At 37.6% G+C, this 26,076-nt stretch overlaps 2 protein-coding genes across 3 annotated transcripts; one reads left to right on the top strand and one right to left on the bottom strand.

The window, feature by feature from the left end:
- The first annotated feature begins 7,671 nt into the window (after positions 1 to 7,671).
- On the top strand, positions 7,672 to 10,632 carry LOC125218366 (uncharacterized). The gene is made up of 4 exons (XM_048120019.2): positions 7,672 to 8,450; positions 9,742 to 9,800; positions 9,895 to 10,087; positions 10,184 to 10,632. Exons 1-4 carry the CDS (start codon positions 7,815 to 7,817, stop codon positions 10,535 to 10,537), a joined length of 1,242 nt encoding a protein of 413 aa, XP_047975976.1. The 5' UTR covers positions 7,672 to 7,814; the 3' UTR covers positions 10,538 to 10,632.
- Positions 10,633 to 14,376: 3,744 nt separating this feature from the next.
- On the bottom strand, positions 14,377 to 16,055 carry LOC125224105 (acyl-CoA-binding protein). 2 transcript variants are annotated; one of them, XR_007176825.2, is made up of 5 exons: positions 15,904 to 16,055; positions 15,221 to 15,338; positions 15,029 to 15,091; positions 14,827 to 14,941; positions 14,377 to 14,632 (listed from the first exon to the last, which is right to left on the bottom strand). XR_007176825.2 is itself a non-coding variant. In XM_048127450.2 (4 exons), exons 1-4 carry the CDS (start codon positions 15,913 to 15,915, stop codon positions 14,880 to 14,882), a joined length of 255 nt encoding a protein of 84 aa, XP_047983407.1. In that variant the 5' UTR covers positions 15,916 to 16,055; the 3' UTR covers positions 14,738 to 14,879. The 2 variants fall into 2 exon arrangements, 1 of the variants encoding a protein (XP_047983407.1); XM_048127450.2 differs by lacking the exon at positions 14,377 to 14,632 and having other exon boundaries at positions 14,738 to 14,941.
- Between the last annotated feature and the right edge of the window lie 10,021 nt (positions 16,056 to 26,076).

The raw sequence follows: 26,076 nt of genomic DNA, 5'->3' as shown, positions 1-26,076 counted from the left end.
TATTGTTTCAAGGATTTGACCACATGCCAATTAACAAGGAAAATGCCTTGCAAAGCATTTGCACTACAATTTTCTTTGTTTTTTTTTTATGCGTAGAATAATAATTATGTATATCTCGTATTATAAAAAGAAATAAAAAGAAAAAATTACAATATTAATTATAGTAAAATAATAAGTATATTATTAAACTAGTATACCAATCAGTTATCAGTTATAACCAATCTCATCAGTGAAACAGGTTTTGGGACCGAACCGGAACACGATTGGGTCTGTTATCGTTACCCAGGAACCGATTTTGTCGCTTCGATTCTCGAATAATCAAATAACCAAAAACCATTTACCCAACCGTAATTTTACGAGTTCCCTTGCTATTGAATTTTTAAGTATCAAACATTGTTGTTTGACTAGAAAATGGAACTTGCTATTCTAGATCATCGAACACCACCTTACTCAATTAATACTCCCTCCGTCCAAAAAAAATAGGGCAATTGGTGTATGGCACGAGTTTTAATGTAGAATTGGTAAAGTAAGAGAGAAAGGAAAAAAATACTCCCTCCGTCCACAAAAAATAGGGCACATTTATCATTTTTGGCCGTCCACAAAAAATAGAGCACATTTATTTATGGAAAGTTTTCAACAAAATAATAACTCCACATATCATTTTATTTACCACTTATGCCATTATAATTAAAACTTCTATCTTAGAGCATCTCCAATGGTCGGCGAGCGACCGCCTAGCCGATTCCCGGCGCTGGCCGGTCCGCTCGCCGAACCATCGTGGGCGGCGAGCGAGGAATCGGCGAGAAATTCGGCGAGCGCTGGCCGATTGGCTCGCCGCCATTGTAGGTTGGTAATCGGCGAGCGATCGGCCAGCGATTTTTATTTATTTATTTAATTTCCGAAACACTATATATACGCGATTTGAACGTCATTTTCATTTGCACCGCTTGTTTTAACGAGCTTTTTCTCTCTCTGAATTTATGTACAAGAGCAATAAGCGAAATGAGTAACGCGGATGGTAGTGGTGGTAGTGGTCAGGATGCTGAGGAGGAGTTCGAATGGAAAGTGTTGGAATAGTTAGAAGCCTATACGACCCGCGAGGCAGAGGCACTGTTAGAAAGGGCCTTGCAGCCGCCGGTACCTCGACCTCAACCCGTTTTCCACCACCGAGCAGTGATTGATCGGGATCACGTTGCTGCACATCAGCGGCTATATGAAGACTACTTCGCAGAGCAGCCGCGGTTTGGGGACAACCTGTTCAGGCGGCGTTTTAGGATGCACAGGGAGCTGTTTATGCGTATCGTTGACGCTTTGGAGCGTCGATATCTGTGTTTCCGCTTCAGGCACGATGCGGCTGGCAGACCTGGCCACTTAGCTATTCAAAAGTGCACTGCGGCAATCAGGCAGTTGGCCTACGGAGGCGCGGCAGACATGTGGGATGAGTACCTCCACATTGGTGAGACGACTACCATGGATTTTCTGAAGTATTTCTGTCAGGGCGTTTGAAATATTCGGTGATCAGTATCTTCGAAACCCTACCCCCGAAGACTGCCAAGATCTGTTACAGATGCACGGGGAGAAGCATGGGTTCCCGGGGATGTTAGGCAGCATAGATTGTATGCATTGGGAGTGGAAGAAATGTCCCGCTGCCTGGAAGGGGTTCTACACCATTGGCTACAAGGGAAAGAATCCGACGATGATCCTCGAGGCCGTAGTTGATTACCGGCTGTGGATTTGGCATGCGTATTTTGGGGTAGCCGGGTCGAACAACGACCTCAACGTCCTCAACTCGTCGCCCCTTTTCAACAAGCAGTGCCAGGGCGTCGGTCCGACCATTAGTTTTGTCGCCAACGGAAACCGGCATGATATGGGCTACTACTTGGCGAATGAGATATACCCTAGGTGGCCCGTCTTTGTGAACACGATCAGATGCGCAAATGAGGACAGGAAGGCCTACTTTGCAGAACAGCAGGAGTCGGCGCGCAAGGACGTGGAGCGCGCATTTGGTGTACTCCAGGCTCGATGGGCGGCAATTAAGGGTCCAACGCGTTTGTGGCATGTCGACTGCATTGCTGATATAATGTACGCCTGTATTATCATGCACAACATGATTGTTGAAGATGAAGGTGTACAACTGACTAGTTGGGCCAACGACGATAATGAAGCCGGTTAAAGCCACGGCGTGGCCGCCGCCAACGTACGATGGGGGGTACCTCACGATGAAACCGGCGCCTCCAGGCACATGCCGACATGCGCCAAGTGGATGCTCATATTCAACTTCAAAAGGATTTAATTGAAGAGTTGTGGGCGCGGAGGACTGCACGACGATAGTTATTTTTGTTTTATGTATTTTTTTTAGTTATGTAATTGTTTTTAGGACACACTTTTTATAATTTAAATGAAATTATTGCATTTTCCCGTATATGTGTCGTAAATTTAATTCCGTATTTTATGTTTAATTTCATAAATTTATTTTTTAATTTTGATTGTTGTGGCTAGCCTATTGCTTGTCCAGTTGTTTGCCCTGATGATGTGGCAGGAGAAATTTTAGTGCTGACGATGTGGCAGGAGGAGTTTGTGGCTGGCCTATGGCTAGCCTATTGCTATTGGAGATGCTCTTACACTAACACTACTTCTCTCTTACTTTTTTCTTATTCTCACTAACTTTTTTCACATTCTCTCTTACTTTACCAATTCTACATTAGAACCCGTGACATACACCAACTGCCCTATTTTTTATGGACGGGGGAGTAAGGCAGAAGGAGAAAAAGTAAGTTAGAAATAGTGTTAGTGAAATGATGTGTAGGGTTATTACTTATTGAAAACTTTCCATAAATGAATGTGCTCTATTTTTTGTGGATAACCAAAAATGATAAATATGCCCTATTTTTTATGGACGGAGAAAGTATTTCTTAATCTTTCTCGTAAGCTTCTCTCCCAATTTTAGATATTTAAAGCATTTATTTATACAATATTATAAAATCACAACTTCCCTGATTCAGAATAATTTCAAATTCTCTGAAATTATTAACCATACACCTCTAGCTTTCTATCAACATAGTTGCACAAATGATCCACTCTCACTAACTAACTAAATAACTAAATAGTACATATATATCACTAAAAAAAACTTTTAAGGACATAAAAATTGAAACACATTTAATAACACATTTAATAACGTTTGAAAATTCTTAAAAATAACTATATAATTAAGGATGCAAAAGAAAGGGTGCCTAAGTTATGGGCAAATTATTTTCATCTTTTGCTCTTTTAAAATGCTTCTATTTGTATAGTCTAATTTTAATTGGGACACAAAGACATTTTATGAAGTTTTGATGGTATAATTAGACACACAAATTAACGTCCTTAATAGCATTAAATAATATCCTCAGCCTTGACTTATTTATAATTATTACTCCCACATTCCCTTAAATATTGTCACAGTTTGACCGGACACGAGTTTTAAGAAATGTTATGAAAAGTGAGTTAGAAAAGTTGGTAGAATGTGGGTCCTACTTTTAAAGTATCAGTTTTATATGAGCATCCACAATAACGGCAAGCGGACCGGCTAGCCGATTCCCGGCGCTGGCCGGTCTGCTCGCCTAACCATTGTGGGCGGCGAGCGCCAAATCGGCGAAAAAATTGGCGAGCGTTGGCCGATTATTGGTTACTGGCCGATGCGCTCGCCGATTGGCTCGCCGCCATTGTAGGCTGGCGATCGACCAACGATTTTTTTTTTTTAATTTCCTAAACACAATATATATGCAATGTGAACGACATTTTCATTTGCACCGCTTGTTTTAACGAGTTCTCTTTCTCTCTGAATTTATGTACAAGAGCAATATCGCGAAATGGAGAACAACAATGACTCTCCTCCAGTCGAGCTCTCCCGCCTCGCGCGTCTACAATCGCAGGTGAACATGTGGAAAATCATAGGTGAATGGAAGGCGGCAACTGACCCTGTGAAGAAGGGGCTTCTTTTTTATCTCCTCCAGAGTATGCGGGCCGCAACGGCGGCTAGCGCACGTAGCGGCGACAAGGAGTGAGGTGGGGCTCGTGTGTGGAAGCAGAAGGGTTTTTTTTTTAATTATGAAAATTTTTTAATGTACTTTTTTTTAATTTAAATAAAATTATTGCATTTTCCCATATCTGTGTCGTAAATTTAATTCTGTATTTTGCGTGATTGTAATTTATTTGTTTTTTTATAATTTTGCTGGTCTATGGCTAGGCTATTGCTTGTCCAGTTTCTTGTCCTGATGATGTGGTAGGAGGAGCTTGTGGCTAGCCTATAGCTAGCCTATTGCTATTGTGGATGCTCTTATAAAATGTGAGTGATAATAAGTTAGTGCAATGTGGGATCCATTACCAAAACTGGTACTCCTTCCGTCCCAACTAAGTTGAGTCGTTCCATTTTGAGTTGTCCCAATTAAATTGAGTCATTTCATTTTTTAACAAAAAACAAAAGATCCAATCACTCTTACTTTATTCAATCACCTACGTTACTATCTCTTTATCTTTCCTACTTTATTCCTCTCTCCTACTTTTCATATCTTAATCTTCGTGCCCAAATGTTGTGACTCAACTTAATTGGGATGGAGGGAGTAAAAAAGTGAAATGCGACAAATTTTATGGGACGGACGAAAATGAAAAAAATGTGACAAAATTTCAGGGACGGAGAAAATTATTTATTTATTATTTGGCTGCTGGAAGCATTTGGAAACAAGAAATGATTCCTTACATCTAGTATTATTTCTCTTTTGAATACAAACTCAATTAATATTCTCGTTCCACAAGATATTATAATCCGTCCCATAAGAGTATTATTTTCCAATTTTAGAAACTATTATTTTTCAATTTTAGAAACTATTTTCACTCTAAAGGGGTGAGGCTCTTCTCCACATACAATATTTTAATATATTTTTTTTCTACATCTTTCTCACTTTACCAATTACTACCTATAAAATTTATGCCCAATTAAAAATAAGTACTTTTATGAGACTGATGAAATAATATATTCAGATTTATCATGTAAGAGTTTAGGGCTTTCACAGTGCTGGATATAAAAACCCTCAAAATCCACTATAGCCCATTTTCTCATGTCATATCATCATTTTAAAAAATTAGCTTCTAACACCTGCAACAATGTCAGCTTCAAAATCTTCCATAACTTATTTCACTGTATTTTACTCCTTCCGTTCAATAGTAATGAATTCATTTTATCATTTTGATACGTTCCATAGTAATTAAGTTATTTCTCTATGGGCAAATTGCTTGAAAAGTTGTAAACTTTCAAAATAGTTTGGTTTTTCCGTGAACTTTAAAATGTTGTATGCAAAGTCATAAACTTTACGGGAAAAACTAAACTATTTTGAAAGTTCATGACATTATAGACAATTTGTCATTCCATTTCTAGTAAAAGTTAATACATTTCTTCTCACTTACTTTACTCTCTCTTCATCTCCTTTTAGAGGATTTGATAAGATAATTTGGATTTCCATGTTTTACGTTGTCTTGTGGGTTATTTAGGGAATAAGAAACAAAATTGAGCTTCATTTCCTATTTTATTCTTCCTTTATTTAACTCACTTAACGAAATTTTTCAAAAATTGCGAGGCAAAAAGAAGCGTCTTCACTACCACGGAACATGAGTAAGTATATTTTATTTTTTTTTATTTAGAAAACAAATAGAAACATAGATAAAAATGTTGGAATCTATTCCTGGTCAATGGACTTTGACCAATTATAATTTAAGTGAGATATTTAATTTTATGAAATTAAATGATATAGCGTCGATCTACGTTCGGAGTAGATGACCGTGGTATATTCATTTTCTCAAATCCGATTCCCGGTGAGTGAGAAATAATGGATTAAAGTTGTGCAAAATTGCAGACTAAATGAGCTATGAGAGAAACTTAGGGAATCATTAAGAGAGTTAATTATCCCACATTGGAAGTTACAACCTTATTAATCAAGTACTCCATCCGTCCCATAAAAGTTGAGTCGTGTTCCTTTTTAGTCTGTCCCAACAAAGTTGAGTCATTTCCTTTTTTAACAAAAGACAAAACATCTAATCACTCTTACTTTATTCCATTATTTACTTTACTCTCTCTTATCTTTCCTACTTTTTCATCTCTTCTATTTATTTAATATAAATTCTTAATCTCCGTGCCCAAAAATTTTGTCTCAACTTTTATGGGACGGAGGGAGTATTTAATAAGAAGGATTATTACACGGTATAATTATAGTCGACTAAGATGGGCTGTAGAGCCCACACGCGCGCGCCGCCCACCCCGCGAACCGCGAGCCGCACGCCCGTGCCCGTGGACTTGGACTTGGACTTGGACTTGGACTTGGATCTTGGATTGGTCTTTGGGCCTGGTCGTGGGCTTGGTGCTTGGGCTCGACCCAAGGCTGGTGGGTCTAGTTCGTTTTAGACCACCACCATTTCCACGTTAGCGAGCCAAGCGGGATGACACCTCGTCAGTATGACACGGTAAAGTCAACGTGGCTGACACGTGATAGTCCACATCGTGAATGAACCTAGACGCGTCTAGATTCATCCTCTCAGCTCCAGCTCTCGTAACGCCTTTTAAAGGTCGGCAGTTACAGTCTTGCAATGATGAGAGCCATTATGGCTGTTGACCCCTGCAGGTGGACTAAGCCTATAAATAGGCTAGTCATTCTAGCATTCTATACACTAGAAACTAGAATTCACAAAGCATTTGCATCATACGCTCTCTCCTCTCTCTGCATTGTGTTTCTGTCGAAGCTCTGCCCTCTCCTCCATCCAGTTCGCCGGAAAGAGGACTCCTCGACTCGGCTAACAATTATTTGACGGTTTATTGTTTCAAATTCTTCGTTGTAATTTTGTTTCAGTTTACTTTACTTTATTCCTTCTTTTGGGTTGTATTACGCCCGACTAGTGTTTATCTCTTGTAATCACATAATCACCAACAAAAAATAATTTGATTAAAAAAAGAATGGAAGTGTTTAAATATAGAATAATGTGTTAAAACTTAAAAATAATTCCACGAGGCCAAAACTGCCGCAAGCTTGGGAGCGACCGCCCAACACACATTTCTTTGGCGACTTGCAATAGCGCTAGAAATTCCGCCACATGTGGCCAGCTATTGTGGATGCTCTCAGGACTTAGGTTATCCTTGCATTCCTTTTAGAGTGAACTACATAAATGGTACCTGATCTTTTATTTCTGCACATAAATGGTACCTGATCTTTATTTTATATCGTTTTTGGTACACCGTGACAATTATAACCCTAGGTACTAAAAAATGATATAAAATAAAATAAAGATCAGGTATCATTTTATGCGCGAAAATGAAAGATCAAATGTCATTTATGTAGTCCAAAAAATTAATATTTTTTCACTTTTAAATTTTCACTTTTTTCTTACTTTTAAATTTTAATTTTTGTGAATTCGCAAAACAAAAAATTAAATCATTGTATTTACAGTAACATCAATACTTATTCTCATTGTGAACTTAAGGATTCCTCGAAATAAAGAGACCAAAAAGCTGAGTTACAATAGAATAGGAAATAGGTACTTCCATTCATTTGAACTCAATGTGAGAAAAAAAGAAATAGTAAAACACTGTATACAAACTCAATAAAAGGCCAAAAAGTACACATCAAAACATACACAGTACACACACTCCAACCAAGCCACTCCAGTGAAAAAAACCCAACTACCCACAAACACCATAAATCCACACACCCCTCATCCCAACCAAGACAAAAGAAGAAACAAAATTTGGAGAATAGAAATTGTTTCCAAAGAAAAACAACAAATTTGGAGCAATGGCTACCCAAGAAGAAGAACAAATCCAAGAAACCCAACACCAAGAAAGCCTCCATCTCCTCTCCACCTATCTGGGCCTGAGCTTCGCAATCTTCCTGGGGTTCTTGCCTAAGAATTCAATCCAATTACTCTCCACATACCAAACCCAGAACAAAGTTCTCACCTTTAAGCTAAAGCAAGCGGAGGAGCAGCTGAAGCAGCTCCATTCAAGGAGGAAAGAGGATTCCAAGGCAAACGCCAGAGTTGTCGAGATTTTCGCCAGCCACAGGCACGCTTGGCAGCAGGAGGAGAAGCGGCTGCTGCAGCAGATCGACGATTGCAGCGAGGAGATCGCCTTCTTGAAGAGTAAAGTCGAGGACTTTGAGGGAGTGGAGGCCGATTTCAAGGCCAGCATTGAGGATTTGAAGAGAGAGGTTAGTGAGAGAGAGGAGATGCTGAGCTTCATGAGCAGGAGTAATTGTGAGAGCGGTGGGGAGTGCTATGGTGATTTGGGCTTGAGCTGTGGTGCTGCCAAAGCTGGGGTTTCGGAGGGGGTTGATGACTGCTTTAATAGCCACACTCATACTGCCTTTACCTCTGATTTCTTGAATCCTGCTGCTTCCAAATTTTGGTCTGATAAAGCTAGCTTATGGCAGGTCTGAGTTTTGAATTTGTTGTCTTTTTCTTTTAAATTTTAATTTCTTAAAGTAAATGTATGTGTTTTGACTTCGAGGGAAGTTTTTATGTTTTTTTTTTTACGGAAAAGGGCAGCGAGATTTCAGTTCAGAAACCAAGTTTTTATAAGTGGAAGATTTGATGGTTTATTTGCCTTCAAAATCTTTGAATTTTAATTTCTAATGTGAGAGTGTTTTTTTGAAGAATGTTTTGTGTGTTTGATGGAAAAGGGCTGCAAGATTTCTGTTCAGAAACTACCATTTTAGGATGTGAAGTTTGATGATTTTAGTTAGTCATGATTATTTGAAGTCTGCAAAAGATTGAGGTTTATTCAAGTTGAGCTTCATTATTCAAATCAAGATTTACCAACACATGCTAATTTTGTTTTATCTATACTGACTGCTAGAACCAATTTGTTTGATAATGATGTTTTCGTATTTTATCCCAGATTTTGGAATTCTAACTCATGCATCCATACATTTACATTTGTATATTTCCTTAGTCCATGAATTTCGAGATAAAGCTCGAATCTTGGACACCGCCTTATATTTCAAGTGTCACACCACTGTTAGCGGTTGAATTCGAATTCAAAAATTTTGGTGTTATTATCTTAGAACAGTTTTATAATTATATTTTGTTCAGTTCTGTCTTGGTTGTCTTATGTCTCTGTCCTCACCATAACTCTTTTCCTTGATAATGCTTCAGTTTAGGGAAATTTAGTTCATTAAAGAGTATGTTTCTACTTTGGATGCTGAACTTCAAGCTTCCATATCTGACCTTGTGAAAAAGTCTGGACCACATTATTTAGGTCGAGAAGCTGACTGTAACCGATATTTTGCATGTTTTGGCCAACTATTTCCAGTTTGCGGAGCCCTTTATGTTTATCTTCAGCGATCTTGTGAAAAAAGTATGACAGCAAGTTTGATGGTTGCTTGTCATGTTGGTTTTTGTTGATGGACCATGTTTTCTTACCTCTCAAGAAGAGTTGTCAGTTTCTGTTGATGGACGATCTTATTTACCCTGTTTCTTCACATCACATTCATGTTCACAGCCTTGTTTGCTCGTTTTCATTATTCAATCTAGACATTTTTAGTCTGCCTTTGTCTGTGATGAGAAAAAGTCATGCTGAATTCTTCGTGGATGAACAATTTCATCATTGTGTGTTATTTCATGCATACACTCCGAATATTTGCTGATCAAATGAGCTAAGAAACCCTGTGTTTATTTTACTTGCTTCTTACCGGATGCTGATTCTTGATGGCGACTGTGCAGGATATGCAGCAGTACGAGCCAGTCGAGTCTGTTTACCACATGAAACATTTCGTGTCTAGGTAAAAATCGACACCATCTATTTGATACTTTTCAAACATTCTGAAACCAACAAATTGTGTATCTAATGCCACTGGTAAACTATTTCTTGTGCAGAAGGGAGTCCCCTTGGAAGGTAGATGGTGATTCTAGTGGAGTCTCATCGAAATTAAAGCTGCTTGAGCAAGAACTCCTGAATTTGGAAAGAGTTTGTAGGTCAGATCTGTCGAAAGTGCCATCACAGATGCGGAAGCAAGCCAAGAGGTACCAAGCATTAGCAGGAAAGATCGATGATCTCTGCAGGAGAATGGTAATCATTCGACATTTCTACAAACTTTATCGAATTTGATTGAGTTTTTTTAATATACTACATAGTTTCTGATATGAGATTCCTTTTATCTAAAAGCAAGCTAGTGATCCATGTGAATCCACTCTGAGCTCAGAGTTTCGCATACAAAGGCAGACAGAGTTCTTGCTTGAAGCATTTCGTCTGCAGCAACGAGCCTCTGAGACCAGCCAGAAACTCACAGCACTACAGACTGAGAGAGGAAAGAGCTACAGAGAGGAGGTTGATGGGGCGGCTAACCTATCCACGAGGCGATCACTCGACTCCATCGGAAACAACTTCAAAGAGATACAAAGGAATCTTGAGATATGGCTGGCAAGAATCATAGGAGACCTCGAAGGGCTGCTGTCTAGAGACGGGGCCTCTCGTGCAAGAGAATACTACGTCTCGAGGTACCCTTTTGCTCACCAGTAAGAGTAGTAAATAAACAATGCCAGTAATCTAATTTGATTTGAGTTTGTAGCAGCATTGGTGATCAAGAAAATGTACAGTTTCCTTTTCCCTTTCCCTGTCCCTGTGTTTACTAGTTTCTTGTAGTGTTGAACTGTAAATTGATTCAATTTCAGCAGCTCAGATGATAATAGGCTTTTGGAAATTAAGATTGTAATTTTACAAAAATGGGAATTCTCTTTTATAAAAGGCAAACAGGAATCCTGTCAGGATATATAAAAGAGGATCAAAGTGAAGTTAGGTTTTGGAATCTCTTCACTGTTTTTTTAATTGCTTTGGAATCTCTTCACTGTTTTTTTCCATGTGAAAGTGAAGTTAGGTTTTGTGGTCCTTTTCCCCATGTTGTGATGGTGAAATAAAAGTAAGTGGTCCTAACTTTATTGGATAATCTAGGAAATTCACATAGTAACATTTTGTAATAAACTGGTTGATATTTATTTGTTAGTTTTGGGCAATAAAAAAACTTTGCAAATGGACGGGTCGAGAGTCCGCAGCGGTTATTAAAAAAAAGGACACTTTGCAAATCTTTCTTAATTTCTTTCACTCCTTTCTTGATTCTCTGTTCCCCAAAAAGATTAAAATTTTGAGGATAGGACAGAAATAAACTTTTAATTTTGAGCAGATTTGCAAAGATCGAGATTTGGGGATGTGGGCAGATCTTTATCATTCTGTCATAGTAATGGTTTCCAGATGTGCTCTAGAAGGTTTTCTTCTGTATAGATAAATGTGATTAGTGAACCGTAAGTCTTATTTATATACTTATTATGTTATATTAAAAATGAAACGTTTTAGGTTGTTTCATTAAATAAAATAGAAATAATATTTTTTTTTTATTTTGTCATTTCTCTTACTTTACTCTCATATCATTAACTCACTAAATAGCACTATATAAATCTTGTTCTGAAAATCAAATATTTCGTTTTTATTGGAACGGAATATGAGTTCAATAATAAAATATAAGTGAAATAAGTTGGTGGAATGTGAGGCTTATATTTACTATTCATAATAAAAGTAAAATAGGACTCTTATTGTGGAACAAAGGAAGTAGAGCGGAAGATCAACTAAGACCATCCATAACAATGTTTTGTCGCCGACTATGTCTTGTCGAGACGGTGGCGAATATTGTTGCGGATGTGCTTAAGCGTGAATATTTTATTTTTAATAAATCTTGAATTTTAATTAAATAAAAAAAATAATTATATTAAATTTAACAATAAATAAATTAAAATAAAAAATAGATCGAAATAATTAAAAGAAATGATTATTAAAAAGAAAATACAAGTATTGTTTCTCGAAGAGATGAGGTAAAAAATAGTAGTATGAAACCAATGAATAGTTAAAAGATGAGATGGTTAAGAGACATGTTGTCGATGACCTAATGCTACATCATCCCTATAAAAGTAGTATAAATAACATGAATTTTAACGCACAAGTCCTAATAGATGAGAGGAAAAAAAAGTGTGAATAAAGTAATACTCCCTCCATTCCAAGTTACTTTAGTCATATTTCATTTTGGGTTGTCCCAAGATACTTGAGTCATTTTTTTTTTTTAAAAAACAAAGCATATAATCACACTTACTTTATTCTTTCTTTTACTTTACCCTCTCACCTCTCTTTTACTTTATTCTCTCTTCTACTTTATTTAACTCACTAAACACAACCTTCTTAAATCTCGTACTAAAAATAAACGCCTCAAGTGGCGTGAGACGGAGGGAGTACTACCGTTTTCTCTTAAAAATGGAAACTTTTGAAACAATATGGATTTTAATGCACAAGAGACAAAAAGAGAATGAGTAATTTTGGAGAGATGAAGAGAAAAAGTAGTAGAAATAATGTTAGTGTATTGTAGGGTCCACTTCCTAAAATTAAAAATTTTAAAAGTTTCTCTTGTTAAGAGACAACTAGAATAGAAACAGTTTTTATTTTTAAGAGACGGAGATAGTAAATAGAAACAAAAGTCCGGCACTGAGTTATCTTAAATGTAATTAATTTCTGTAAACCAACCAAAATAAAATTAAAACTAATTTTGTGTACGAATAAAGTGGTACTCCTTTAAATTAAAAAATAGCATAACAGAGCATAACTATATTAATATTTAATTAAAAAATAATATATGAATAAATAAATTAAGAATCAACGTCTCACATGAAATGGGACTGAGAGAACATATCATAGCTTGTGGAATTTCAAAGAGATGGAAACTGCTCTAGAATTCGATCTAGGGCTGTCAATTTTTGTTAGGACATGAACCCGCACGAAATTAATGAGTATGTCTCAAAGTTTATTGGGTTCGTGTCCTTATCGTAGGGCTGACAAATCGTGCGGATTGGGTCGCTATCGGGTCAACCCAATATCGACCCAATCTTATCGGGTCTCAACCCAACCCAACCCAACCCAAATCATCGTGTTCTTATCGGGTTCAACCCAAACAGATTCATGCTGGATTTGTGTGGATTTCGTGTCATCCAAAAAAAATATCGGTCGTGTCGGATTCGTGCGTATTTCATGTCATCCAAAAAAATATCGGTCTTCTTTTAATGATAGTAAGTTACTACACAATATAAACGCAATACGATAACGACCGACATATGATATTATATAATTAAAATTTGATATTAACGATAAAATAAGATATTACATAAATAAAATAATTAATTTAAATAATTTTTAAATCTAAATAATAAAATTAAAGTATATTAAAATTAAATCTAACTAATAAAGTTAAAATAATTAAAATAATTATTTTTTAATAAAATATAAGTATGCAGTAATATTTTTTTTTCATAAAAAATAATAATAGTATTAATCATATTTTTACTAATAAAATTAAAATTATAATACTTTTTTAATTAAAAAATAATTTAAATTAAAATTTAATATATTATTTTAATTAATAGAAATAATCAAAATAATTATTTTTTTTCTTAGCGGATAACCCAACCCGACCCAATCCAACCCAAAATTTCCGGGTTCTTATTGGGTCGACCTTATAAGGACCCAAATCCTAAACGTGCGTGTTCGTGTTGGGTTAACTTCGTGCGGATTCGTGTCGAATAAAAAATTGTCAGCCCTACTTTATCGTGTTGACACGATAACGACACGAAAATTTCGTGTCGTGTTCGTGTTACACGATAAGAAATAATATTAAATATTATAATATTATTATTAATGTTTTATTTTAAAATTTTAAAATTTAAAATTTTAAAATTAAAATTTAATATTTAATATTAAAAATAATATTATTATAATAATATTATTATAGTGTTGTTATTGCGTCGTGTCATATATGTGTTGTTATCGTGTCGTGTTGACCCGAAGTTGTTCGTATCGTTAATGGATTCATGTCGTGTTTGTGTTTGGAGTTTTCTTAATAAGCCGTGTTCGTGTTTGTTGTTATCGTATCGTTGTCATGTCGACACGACAACGACACAACACGCACGATTTGCCACCCCTAATTCGATCCCCACCCTCTTATTTATAGGACAATGGATCGAATTCAATATCCTATACGTAATCAGAAAATTTCTACATAAGAAAGAATAAGCAACTATGAAAAGTGGAAACCAATCTAAAAATTAAATCCATTTTTATTAAGGATTAGTTTATTCATGAATTTCACTTGAATAATAGTCAATATTGACTTTAATCATTAATTTCACTTGATTAATATTTTAGAATTTATCGTTATCAACTCCAAATGAATTTTCAACCTTTTCAATTGAGAGGCAAAGCCTTCTCATTCAATCTTTTCTAAAATGCAATCATATTAAAGCCTAAGAATATAAGAATGGTAGAAGAGTGTGTTAGAGATGAAAAGGCGATGAGTAGGATTGTTAGTCCCCTTGGACTAAATGAACATTCCAAACCTCAAGGGTTTATATAGGGCCTAACATCATTCATTGATTAACTAATACTACTACTAATTAAAAGCAATAAAATTAGTAACTGCAAAAACTGTTGTTGTTCAGCCTTCCTTCTTCCATCTTTATTTATCCTCTTCATGTTCTTTCCCATCCCCACCTTTACTACTCTTTTATTGTGATAGATCATGGGTAGCCTCTGTAATCGAAGCCACAATGTGATGTGTATCAGAGTGTCATATTACAATCTAATAGTATCAAGAATAAGCAACATCTCAATCACAACACAATGAACAAAATAGTCTGAGTAACAGAACTCCATCAAATTTCAAGCATATATACGCAGTATAGTAGAACAATTGATCATAACTTCGCCATTTATTTTCGACTTACATTACGAGCAACTCATAGACGATGAAAGCTTGTAATCAGCACGAGGCTGCAGCTTATTCCAGTAACTGCTTCACCTTGGTGATGTAATCACTCATTGCTTGCTCCTTAGTTTTTCCTGCCAACAAGATGACATCAATTGTGTTATTGTTTAATTTGATTGATAAAGAACAGATTCTACGAGGCGAATGCCAATTGAATGTACCTTCAACGGCCTTCCAGGCATCCCACTTCGCCCTGTCCCTCATGTTAAACATACCGGGACGACCTGCATTGAGCAACAAAGTTCATCTAATTATGTCAATCAAGTAATCAACAAAATCTACACAACAGGGTTTCAATTGTGCAACAATCAATTCTTATACAAATCCACACAATTAGAAAACTGAAAACTAACTCGTGTTGACATTTCCAACTGTAGCTTGCTTGTAGAGTCCATATAGAATGAGCCTGTTTTCATTTGAAGTGCTCTCAGGCAAGGTCTTAGCTTTCTCAGCATACTCCTCAAATTCTTCCTACAACCAAATTTTCCTTTTAAATGTAAGCAACCTGATGTTTGGCCTAATGAAATCCGAACTTACCGAAGCAATTCAAGCAATGAATTAAAATCCTAAGAAAATTGAACCTTGTGGTAAGAACTAATCGAAGCAATGAATTGAAATCCTAAGCAAATTGAACTCAGCACTAACCAAAGTGATTACTCTAACAATGTCCATTCAAGCATATTTCACATATCCTTTTTAACTAAATTCAATTTCTTATGCAGTAAGATAATAATATGAAAATGATAAATAAATCAAGCATGGCTAATTTTGAATCCCAAATCCCAAGCGAACGATTAAATCCATCGAATAAACCTAATTTAATCGATCAAATAGCAAATTAGCAATCCATCCAGATCTAATTCCAATCCTAAAACAGATCTCAAAATCATTAACCGATATAATTCAGATCAACAAAAGGATAACAAATCAACTGGAAAAACAATAAACACGAATGCGCGGGAAATGAAAAACAACAAATTGTTCAAAATGAAATAAAAATGATGATATAGTGGAGTGGTTCGTGAGCGAAGAGTACCTTCAAACCCATGTTTTCGATAAAGATAAAATCGAGATCGAGCAGAGTTACAATCTGAATTTTGATGCCGAGTAGAGCGTAGAAGGAAGAGTTTATAACTAACTTAAAGAAGGATCACAAGTTCTCCCTATTACTTTCTTATTTTAGGAGTAATTAATTTTACTGAAATTATAATACTATAATTTAAATATGTTTATCATAAATTTTTGTACTGTATTAATTTATAAAATTTCTCTTTATAGTTAATATCTTTTAAAATTTTAATTGAAATAAGATAAATTTAAAAATACATATTTTTGTAATAAGTATAATATTTAATATAATTTGAAAATCATCTAATAAATTTACATAAACTACAATTTAAAATATAAAACTATTTTTATTTATACTCTATATTTACTTTAAAAAATTAAAATATATGAGATCATTATACAAAATTATTTTATGTGTAACTTAACGCACTAGCTGAGTGAGCATGAGCTGGTTGAGTCTAGATTTAAAAAATAGCTAAGCCTAGACCGTTTCAGCCATAGGCCTAGGCTGAGCCGAACCGAGCCCAAGTTGCTTGTTTCAATCTAAAAAAAAGTCTTAAAAACAAAAAAATCCTTCCAGCAATATTATATCAATGTCCTGAAATATTTGTTGATATTTCTAAAGAATAAGGATCGTGGATAGTTATTAATGCAATGTCAAGTGACTAAAAGTTGGTTCTCTCTTTAGAGCATCCGCAGCGGTTTCGTTTTGCCGTCCGTCCGTCCGTGCCGCTGAGAACGAGCTCGTCCGTCCACCGATGCAAGCTGTCCGTCCGTGCCAGCGGCACGGCGCTGCTCTTAGCTAAGAGCACGTCCGTGCCGCTGAGCAGCCATACGTGGCATCTTCTTATTGGCCAACGGCATAGTCGTTGGCAAATTCGATTTTTATTTTTTATTTTTTAAAAAAATTCATAAATAATTCAAAATAATACCAAAAAATAAAAAAAATATATTTTTGGATTCCCAAAAAAATAGAGCCGTTTATAGACGTTTTTTTTGGATTTTTGTGAATTTTATTTTTAATCCCAAAATCATCTATAAATACACACATTCATCATCCACTTTTCACATCAAATTATCTCTCATTCATACTTTTTCATACTAAATCATCTACATCTTCCTCTCTCACCCAAACTCTCTCTAAAAAATTCAAAAATGGATTTCACCAATCTCATTGCGGAAGCGGAGCGCGAAGAACAAGAATATTATGAACAATATCATGCCGCCTATGAAGCCTATGTCGCCGCCAATACCCCCGCCCCTCCTCCTCAACCAACTAGAGCAAAACGTCGCTACATCCCTCGTGATCGAGAGGAGCCCATGAAAGGCTCGTTGCCGACTATTTTTCCGACCAGCCGCGGTATCCAAAAGATTACTTTCGGCGCCGTTTTCGCATGTCAAAACGGTTGTTTATGCGTATTGTCAACACATTGTCCACCCGCGTTGAATACTTTCAAGAAGGTGCAGACGCAACCGGTTGGCAAAGTCTCACGGCGTTGCAAAAGTGTACTTGTGCCATCCGACAATTTGCTACTGGGCAAACGGCTGACCTATTCGACGAGTATTTGCATGTCGGTGAGTCAACTGGAATCCTATGCCTCAAGAATTTTTGCGATGGCGTTCGTTCTGCTTTCGGCGAGGAATTCCTTCAGGCACCCACCACCGATGTTTTGGAACTGGCAGCGGAAGCGGGCGCATAAATTAATCACATAAAAATTAGATTTATTTAGCAGATTATTTAGACAAAAGCTATTCGCGTAATTATCACATGTATCATGCTCATAACTTGAATTAATCATGCTTTAAGAATATTTGAAACCTAAAACATGCTTTTCTACGGAGCAGAAAATACCTAATTAATTCTCCAAAGAATTGAAGATGACTAGCTTCTTCTCCACGTGATGCTTTGAGTACTAAACCACAAATCTTCTCTCTGGTTCCCGAACTGTATCCCAATATCAGTGTGGGCTGATCTTACTAGAATACTAGGACTTAAATAAAGAAGACAGAAGAAATCCTTTTTGAAATAGGAGAGGAATTCGAAAATCTCCTCAGCTGGGGAGGGGAATTTTCGAAAATTACAATGATGAAAAATTGTGTTTTCTGTCTCCTTTATTCTCCTATTTATATTAAGTTCCTATTGGGCCCAGACAGGGATCTATGGAAGGTTTTGGATATGGGCTCATCCAATTTACTTTTTTACTAATTAAATTGAACCCACAATTTAATATAAGTTATAATTGGAATATTACGAGCAGCCACTACAGAAGTAATATTGAACTCTCCCCATCCAAATCCGAAATTACAAGTAATCCGGGTTTCCGTTTATCTTTCATTTCCCGTGCTTAGGATTAAAATGTCCATTAATTAATTAATGTCTGCTATTGACTTAATTAATTAACTTCTTATTAATTCTAAGAGTGGACTTAGCATGAAACGCTTATTTATTATTCATAGAGTAATCACACTCCAACTAGCTAGGTTCCGAATAATAAAACCTTGTTTCGCGCTCCTCTTGAGGACATTATCAAACGAGACTCAGCTCGCGCACGATTCAGTATAATAGCAATCCTAGCACCGCTAGATATTGATCACCACTACCCAATATATCAGGATCATTGGGTTACGAAAAACCCGCACCATTTGATAAGTCAAAGTAGTGCATAATCAATACCGTATGCTCAATGCTAACCTACATTGATTAAGAAATAAATATTTATCAAGACCTCGCCTTTCAGTAGATAGCCTAAGGCAAGTCTTGCTGTTAGATCCGTTCAGTGCTATACCATTTCAGTAAGGCTTAGAAATATGCGGACTGACATTGCAACCTTTCTCGATGGATAGTCAAATTCCATCTAGGTTGTGAAATTCATCTTTTTCTTTGTTTAGAACTGACCGTATTACCTTAAAGTGGACGACGCCCACAACCGGTCTACTAAACAAAGACTTAGACTTTGTTAAGTTAACTTATACATTTAAACATGCATTAACATCCATTAAATGTAAAACATAACAACATTATGACAAAATAATCTGTTTTATTTATTGGAAAATAAAATAGAAGTTTTACAGTATTCAATCACTCGAAACGTGATTTCTAGTATACAAACTCTAACAATCTCCCACTTATACTCAAAACACTTTCGAGTATACAAAAAAATGTGCTAACGTCTAATATTCTCCCACTTATACTGAAAGCGGATTGAGGTCTTGAATTAGTCGAACTCCCATTCCTTCAACATGGCTTTCATACGGCTTTACCGCTAATGCCTTCGTGAAAGGATCTGCCAGGTTGTTCTCTGACTCAATCTTGACCACTTGTATGTCTCCTCTCTGCACTATATCTCGAATGATATGATACTTCCTCTCTATGTGCTTGCTCGCCTTATGAGCCCGTGGTTCCCTCGAATTTGCCACAGCACCAGAATTATCGCAATAAATGGTGATGCTCTTGGGCATATTCGCAACCACACCTAAGTCCAGAAGGAAGTTCTTAAGCCATACAACCTCTTTTGCAGCCTCCGAAGCGGCCACATATTCGGCTTCCATGGTAGAGTCTGCAATGCATTTCTGCTTTACACTCTTCCATATTACAGCTCCACCTCCTAAGGTAAACACATATCCGGAAGTTGATTTCCTCGAATCTACATCAGATTGAAAATCTGAATCTGTATATCCTAAAGGACAGAGCTCGGCTGCATTGTAAACTAGAACATAGTCCTTAGTCCGATTAAGGTACTTGAGTATGTTCTTTACGGCAGTCCAATGTCCTTGGCCGGGATTTGATTGATATCTTGCTATCATGCCAACAACAAAGCAGATATCGGGTCTAGTACAAAGCATAGCATACATGAGACTACCAACTGCCGAGGCATATGGTATTCTTCTCATCTCTGCTATCTCAGATGCTGTCTTAGGACACATCTCTTGAGATAAATGGATGTCATGTCTAAAAGGTAGAAAACCTTTCTTGGCATCTTGCATGCTAAAGTGTCTAAGTACTGTATCGATGTAAGATTCTTGGGATAAGCACAACATTCTCTTAGCTCGGTTCCTAAGAACCTTGATTCCGAGAATGTGTCCCGCATCACCCATATCTTTCGTCTCGAACTGGCTGGACAACCAAGTTCGCACTGATGACAACATCTTTTTATTGTTTCCAATTAGAATAATGTCATCTACATATAAAACTAAGAACACAACATTTCCTTTTTCAACCTTCTTATACACACAGCTTTCATTGGGGCATTTTTCGAATCCAAACTTTTGAACTGTTTGATCGAAACACTGGTTCCAAGATCTAGATGCTTGCTTGAGGCCATAAATGGCCTTCTTAAGCTTCCAAACCATGTGTTCCTTGCCTTTTACCACATAGCCTTCGGGTTGTTCCATGTAGATGGTCTCCTTAAGACTCCCGTTTAAAAATGCAGTCTTGATGTCCATCTGCCATACTTCCCAATCCATGTAAGCTGCTATAGACAAAAGTATACAGATCGATTTGAGCATGGCCAGTGGGGAGAAGGTCTCATCGTAATCGATGCCTTCCTTTTGGGTATACCCCTTAGCCACTAGTCTTGCCTTAAAGACTTTAACTCATCCATCGGGTCCACGTTTACGTTTGTATATCCACTTGCTCCCAATGGCAGTACAGCCTTCGGGTAGGACAGACAAATCGTAGACGTCCTTGTCTACCATTGATTGTAGTTCCGAATCCATTGCTTTCACCCATTCGCAATGATCGACATCTGCCTGCGCTTCTGCAAAATTCCAGGGATCAAGTACATTGTTGTCCGAGGAGTGATCCATGCACTCTCCCAAACCAATGTATCTATCGGGCTCATGAGAGACCCTCCCACTGCGGCGCGGCACTACAATATCTGGAGTAATAGTTGAAATTTCTGTAATTGTTCTTGGTTAATGGAAGTTGTAACTTGAGTGAGCTCTTCAAGAGCTATCTCACTGCTGGGCTTATGATTCATTACATAGTCTTCCTCTAAGAATGTGGCATGAGTGCTCACAATCACTTTCTGATCTCTGAGACTATAGAATTCATAAGCTTTCGTTCCTCTAGGGTATCCTATAAACACACAAACCTCCGTCCTAGATTCCAGCTTAGTTGGATCCTTTTCCAATACATGAGCCGGACACCCCCATACTCTGAGATGTTCCAGATTGGGTTTTCGCACATTCCACAACTCATATGGGGTAGTAGAAACTGATTTAGAAGATAAGTTGTCTAAGAGATAGTTTGCTGAAAGCAAAGCATGACCCCAAAACGAAGCAGGTAACCGTGCATAACTCATCATCGACCGGACCATATTCAATAAGGTCCTATTCCTTCTTTCAGCCACGCCATTCTGCTGGGGTGTGCCCGGCGCACTCGTTTGGGATTCAATTCCCGCCACTGATAAATAGTCCAAAAACTCGGCACTTAGGTATTCGCCTCCGTGATCAGATCGCGGGCATTTGATACTCTTACCATGATGCGTCTCTACTTTAGACTTAAACTCCTTGAACTTGTCAAAAGTTTCAGACTTGTAGCGCATCAAATAGATGTATCCGATTTTCGAGTAGTCATCTGTAAAGGTGACGAAATATCGAAAACCGCCCATTGCCTCGGTTGACATTAGTCCACACACATCAGTATGAATGAGCTCAAGTACTTCCTTGGCCCTATTCCCCTTTGACCTAAAAGTTCTCTTAGTCATCTTGCCTTCTAGACAGGACTCACACTTCGAAAACGGTTCCTTCTCAAGACCTTTAATAAGATCTTGATCAACCATCGCATGAATCCTTCTTTCGTTGGCATGACCAAGTCTGAGATGCCACAAGTACGTTTCATTCATTGAAGTTGAAGGTTCTTTTCTTTTCTTAGAAATTCTCGATGTAGCATTGAGTTCTGATTAACGTTGATTAAATTGTGTAGAAGTGATTGTGTACAGATTGTTTTCCATGATACCACGACAGATATAAGAACCATCTTTCTTAATAACGCAATTGTCATTAAAAGAAATCGAATATCCATCAAAAGACAATTTAGAAACTGAAATTAAATTTCTTCTAAAAGAAGGTATCAACAAAACATTCTTCAAAATCAAAAATCTATCACTAGAAAAACGTAAATAAACGTCTCCCACTGCAACGGCCGCCACTTTCGTAGAGTCGCCCAGCTGGACTTCGATCTCACAATCATGTAGTCGTCTTGTCACCTGCATTAAGTCAGGATCAAAACATATATGATCAGTTGCTCCAGTATCAATAACCCAAGTATGAGTAGATGTCGAAGCCAAACATGACTCGACTACTAGAGCAAGGTTCATACCTGTAGCCTTGCCCTTCTTAGGACAATCTGGCTTCCAATGACCCTTCTCTCCACATTTGAAGCACTTTCCAGTAGGCTTCTTGTCACCCCGCTGTTTCTTGTTTCCCTTAGCATTCTTAGCTGCCACTGGGTTGGGTGCCTTTTTCTTTCCTTTTCTAGGCTTAGGGCCAGAGGAATTAGGCGCCAAACTCAGCTAGCTACCTTAGCTTGAACCATAAGGTCCTCCGCCGACTGAAGTTCAGTCAGCAGCTCTGCCAAAGTTTAATTCCGCTTGTTCATCTCGAAATTGAGCTTGATCTGTTGGAAGCTAGGGGGAAGACTCTGAAGGATTATGGTAACCTGGGACTCGGGATCGATCGTCCCTCCCAAAACCTCAATCTGGTTGAGGTGACTCATCATCTCGAGGACGTGTTGCCTCACAGACGAGCCTTCCTTCATAGACTTCGTCATGATACTCCGAAAAGCTTGAGACTTAGCCGTTCGATTCTGAGTACCAAAAAGATTTGCGAGATTCGTCATGATCTTGACGGTAGTTTCCATGGCAGAATGCTGATGCTTGAGTACTGATGACATAGAAGCCAACATATAGCACTTAGCCATCTCATTCGCCTTATGCCACCGTCTATGCGCATCTCGCAGTGCTTGCGCGGCATTAGCTGCCGGCACAGCTGGGCGTGGAGTGGTGAGCACAAACTTGTACTCTTCGGCTGTGAGAACGATATCCAAGTTTTGTTTCCATTCTATGTAATTTTGGCCCTCGAGTTTGTTTTCTTTGAGAATGGCAGAAAGAGGATTAAAAGACTTCTTGACGGATTTTATTGCACTGCAAACAGAAGATTTTACTATTTGTCATAAACTTATTTAAGGAAATTGAGTAGATTAACCATAAAACTTTTCAAAATCTTACAACAGCCAAATTAATAAATTGTATCCTCCTCTGGAGGTTAATACGCATTAAAATTTTTGACAATTTACTGGTCACAACACCGACATATCAATAGCTTCCTCCTCTGGAGGTCGACATATCTAATGCTGCCTAAGCACGACCATCAGGTTTAACATTACAGATTTTCATTTCTACAACACACTCCCATAACAATGTTCATGTGTTGATAACAAAACCAAGCTATCTCATAAATTCTGATTGAACTCTGAAACTCGTAGTTCCTTAGGATTATTGTCCCTACTCTGTAGGTGGCGATAATATTAGGAACCACTTTCTAGTTCATTCTATTTATTATTTGAGAAGTCCGCCCTTATGAACTTACTGTTTTCGTAGGATTATTGTCCCTACTCTGTAGGTGGCGATAATATTAGAAAATCAGCTTCACAAAATATGGCAGTCCAACCGATGGAGACCATATATAAACTTTCAGTTCATAATTATCGCTTAGATATTTGTGTTATGGTTTTAATTAATTATCCTTTAGCCTTAAGGCAGATTAAGACTAATAAATTCTGTTGGTATTTAATTGACTGGATAATTAAAACTTTTATTATCTTTAATATCTTAGTTTAGGAATTATTGTTCTAGAATTTAATTCTTATTCATGTCATACTATAAGATATATCTAAAATAAAGTACATTATTTATAATCTTAATTAGACATGAAAAATTAAATTCATATAATTTCCAAGTTCAAGATTAGGAAGAGAATTAAATTATATTATTTAATGTAATCTTATATATATCTATCTTATTATAGATTCTAGATATAATATATTTAGGAAACTATTAAATTATTCTTATCTATATCATCTAGGATATAAAATATTCATAGATATAGAAAATAATCCAAATATTCCTAAAATCTAGGGAAATCTTCCCAAAATATTTTATTTCATTAAATAATATTATTTTTAATGATTTCTATTAATTAATCAATTAAATAATCATTAAAATAATCTTTCGTCAATATCTTGCGATTCGAGGTTGGCACGAATCTACACGACGAAGATTTGAAGTTATCCTCTGGAGACGCTTGCCGGGGCGGCGAATTCGCTGCCCGACCGCCGCCGTTAGGCGCGCCGATCGGCGCTTTGCTTCCTTCTCCGACTTTCACGGCGTTGTCACGCCACGATCGCCCCAGCCATCGCGTCGCCTGGACGCAGCTTCTCTGCGTCACTACGGCGAGTTCCCTTGTCCGTCGTTGAGCTCGCACGGACCAGCGACAGCCGCCTGTGGCGGTGCAGCTTCGGTTCGGCGTTGATAGCTTAGGGTTTGACCAGGGTTTCGGTTTTTAGGGTTAGGGTTCTTGCGACTTTTTCCGGTGGCATCGCCACCTTCTCGTAACGTCGACGGACTTTGCGCCGTCAGCTTTGAGGAGGAACTGCATCGCGGTCTCGACGGCGGCGTGGACGAGCCCACGCTCGTGTTCACGTCGCCGTGTGATCGCATCAATCCATTCTCGATCGGTGCGTTTTTCAAGTTGCACCGGCACCGGCGGTGGTTCTCCGGCGGTGCGCACGAGACCTTTCTCGTCAGCGCATCGCCGGTCGATCGCCTGCCAAGCTCCCACTTTATCGACGCGTTCGTCGAACTCGTTTGGGCACCGCCTAGGGTTGCGATGGATTTTGGCCGGCGGCGCGCGCGAGACCATGCTCGCCGGCGCGTCGCCCCATGTCCGTCAACCCTCGGCTCCCAATCGCTCGACAACCCTCTTCGATCGCATGTAGTGCGATTCGTCCCGGCGCAAGCGCCGACGAATCGCACATCTCGTACGTTCGAATAATTCAAGTTCTATGATTCGAATGTTCTTGAGTTCAACATGCTTATACAAAAATAACAAAAACACAAGAACATGCTTCGTAATCAAATAATACATGCATACATGAATTTCGTGAAATTTAAATCCAAATAATCAGAGCCAAAGACTGGCTCTGATACCAATTGTTGGAACTGGCAGCGGAAGCGGGCGCATAAATTAATCACATAAAAATTAGATCTATTTAGCAGATTATTTAGACAAAAGCTATTCGCGTAATTATCACATGTATCATGCTCATAACTTGAATTAATCATGCTTTAAGAATATTTGAAACCTAAAACATGCTTTTCTACGGAGCAGAAAATACCTAATTAATTCTCCAAGGAATTGAAGATGGCTAGCTTCTTCTCCACGTGATGCTTTGAGTACTAAACCACAAATCTTCTCTCTGGTTCCCGAACTGTATCCCAATATCAGTGTGGGCTGATCTTACTAGAATACTAGGACTTAAATAAAGAAGACAGAAGAAATCCTTTTTGAAATAGGAGAGGAATTCGAAAATCTCCTCAGCTGGGGAGGGGAATTTTCGAAAATTACAATGATGAAAAATTGTGTTTTCTGTCTCCTTTATTCTCCTATTTATATTAAGTTCCTATTGGGCCCAGACAGGGATCTATGGAAGGTTTTGGATATGGGCTCATCCAATTTACTTTTTTACTAATTAAATTGAACCCACAATTTAATATAAGTTATAATTGGAATATTACGAGCAGCCACTACAGAAGTAATATTGAACTCTCCCCATCCAAATCCGAAATTACAAGTAATCCGGGTTTCCGTTTATCTTTCATTTCCCGTGCTTAGGATTAAAATGTCCATTAATTAATTAATGTCTGCTATTGACTTAATTAATTAACTTCTTATTAATTCTAAGAGTGGACTTAGCATGAAACGCTTATTTATTATTCATAGAGTAATCACACTCCAACTAGCTAGGTTCCGAATAATAAAACCTTGTTTCGCGCTCCTCTTGAGGACATTATCAAACGAGACTCAGCTCGCGCACGATTCAGTATAATAGCAATCCTAGCACCGCTAGATATTGATCACC

The sequence above is a fragment of the Salvia hispanica genome, chromosome 1 (genome assembly GCF_029641045.1).
Source record: "Salvia hispanica isolate PSC_SH4W2 chromosome 1, Shi_PSC_v1, whole genome shotgun sequence".
Taxonomy (NCBI): domain Eukaryota; kingdom Viridiplantae; phylum Streptophyta; class Magnoliopsida; order Lamiales; family Lamiaceae; genus Salvia; species Salvia hispanica.
This window is presented reverse-complemented; position numbering and strand designations above follow the sequence as displayed.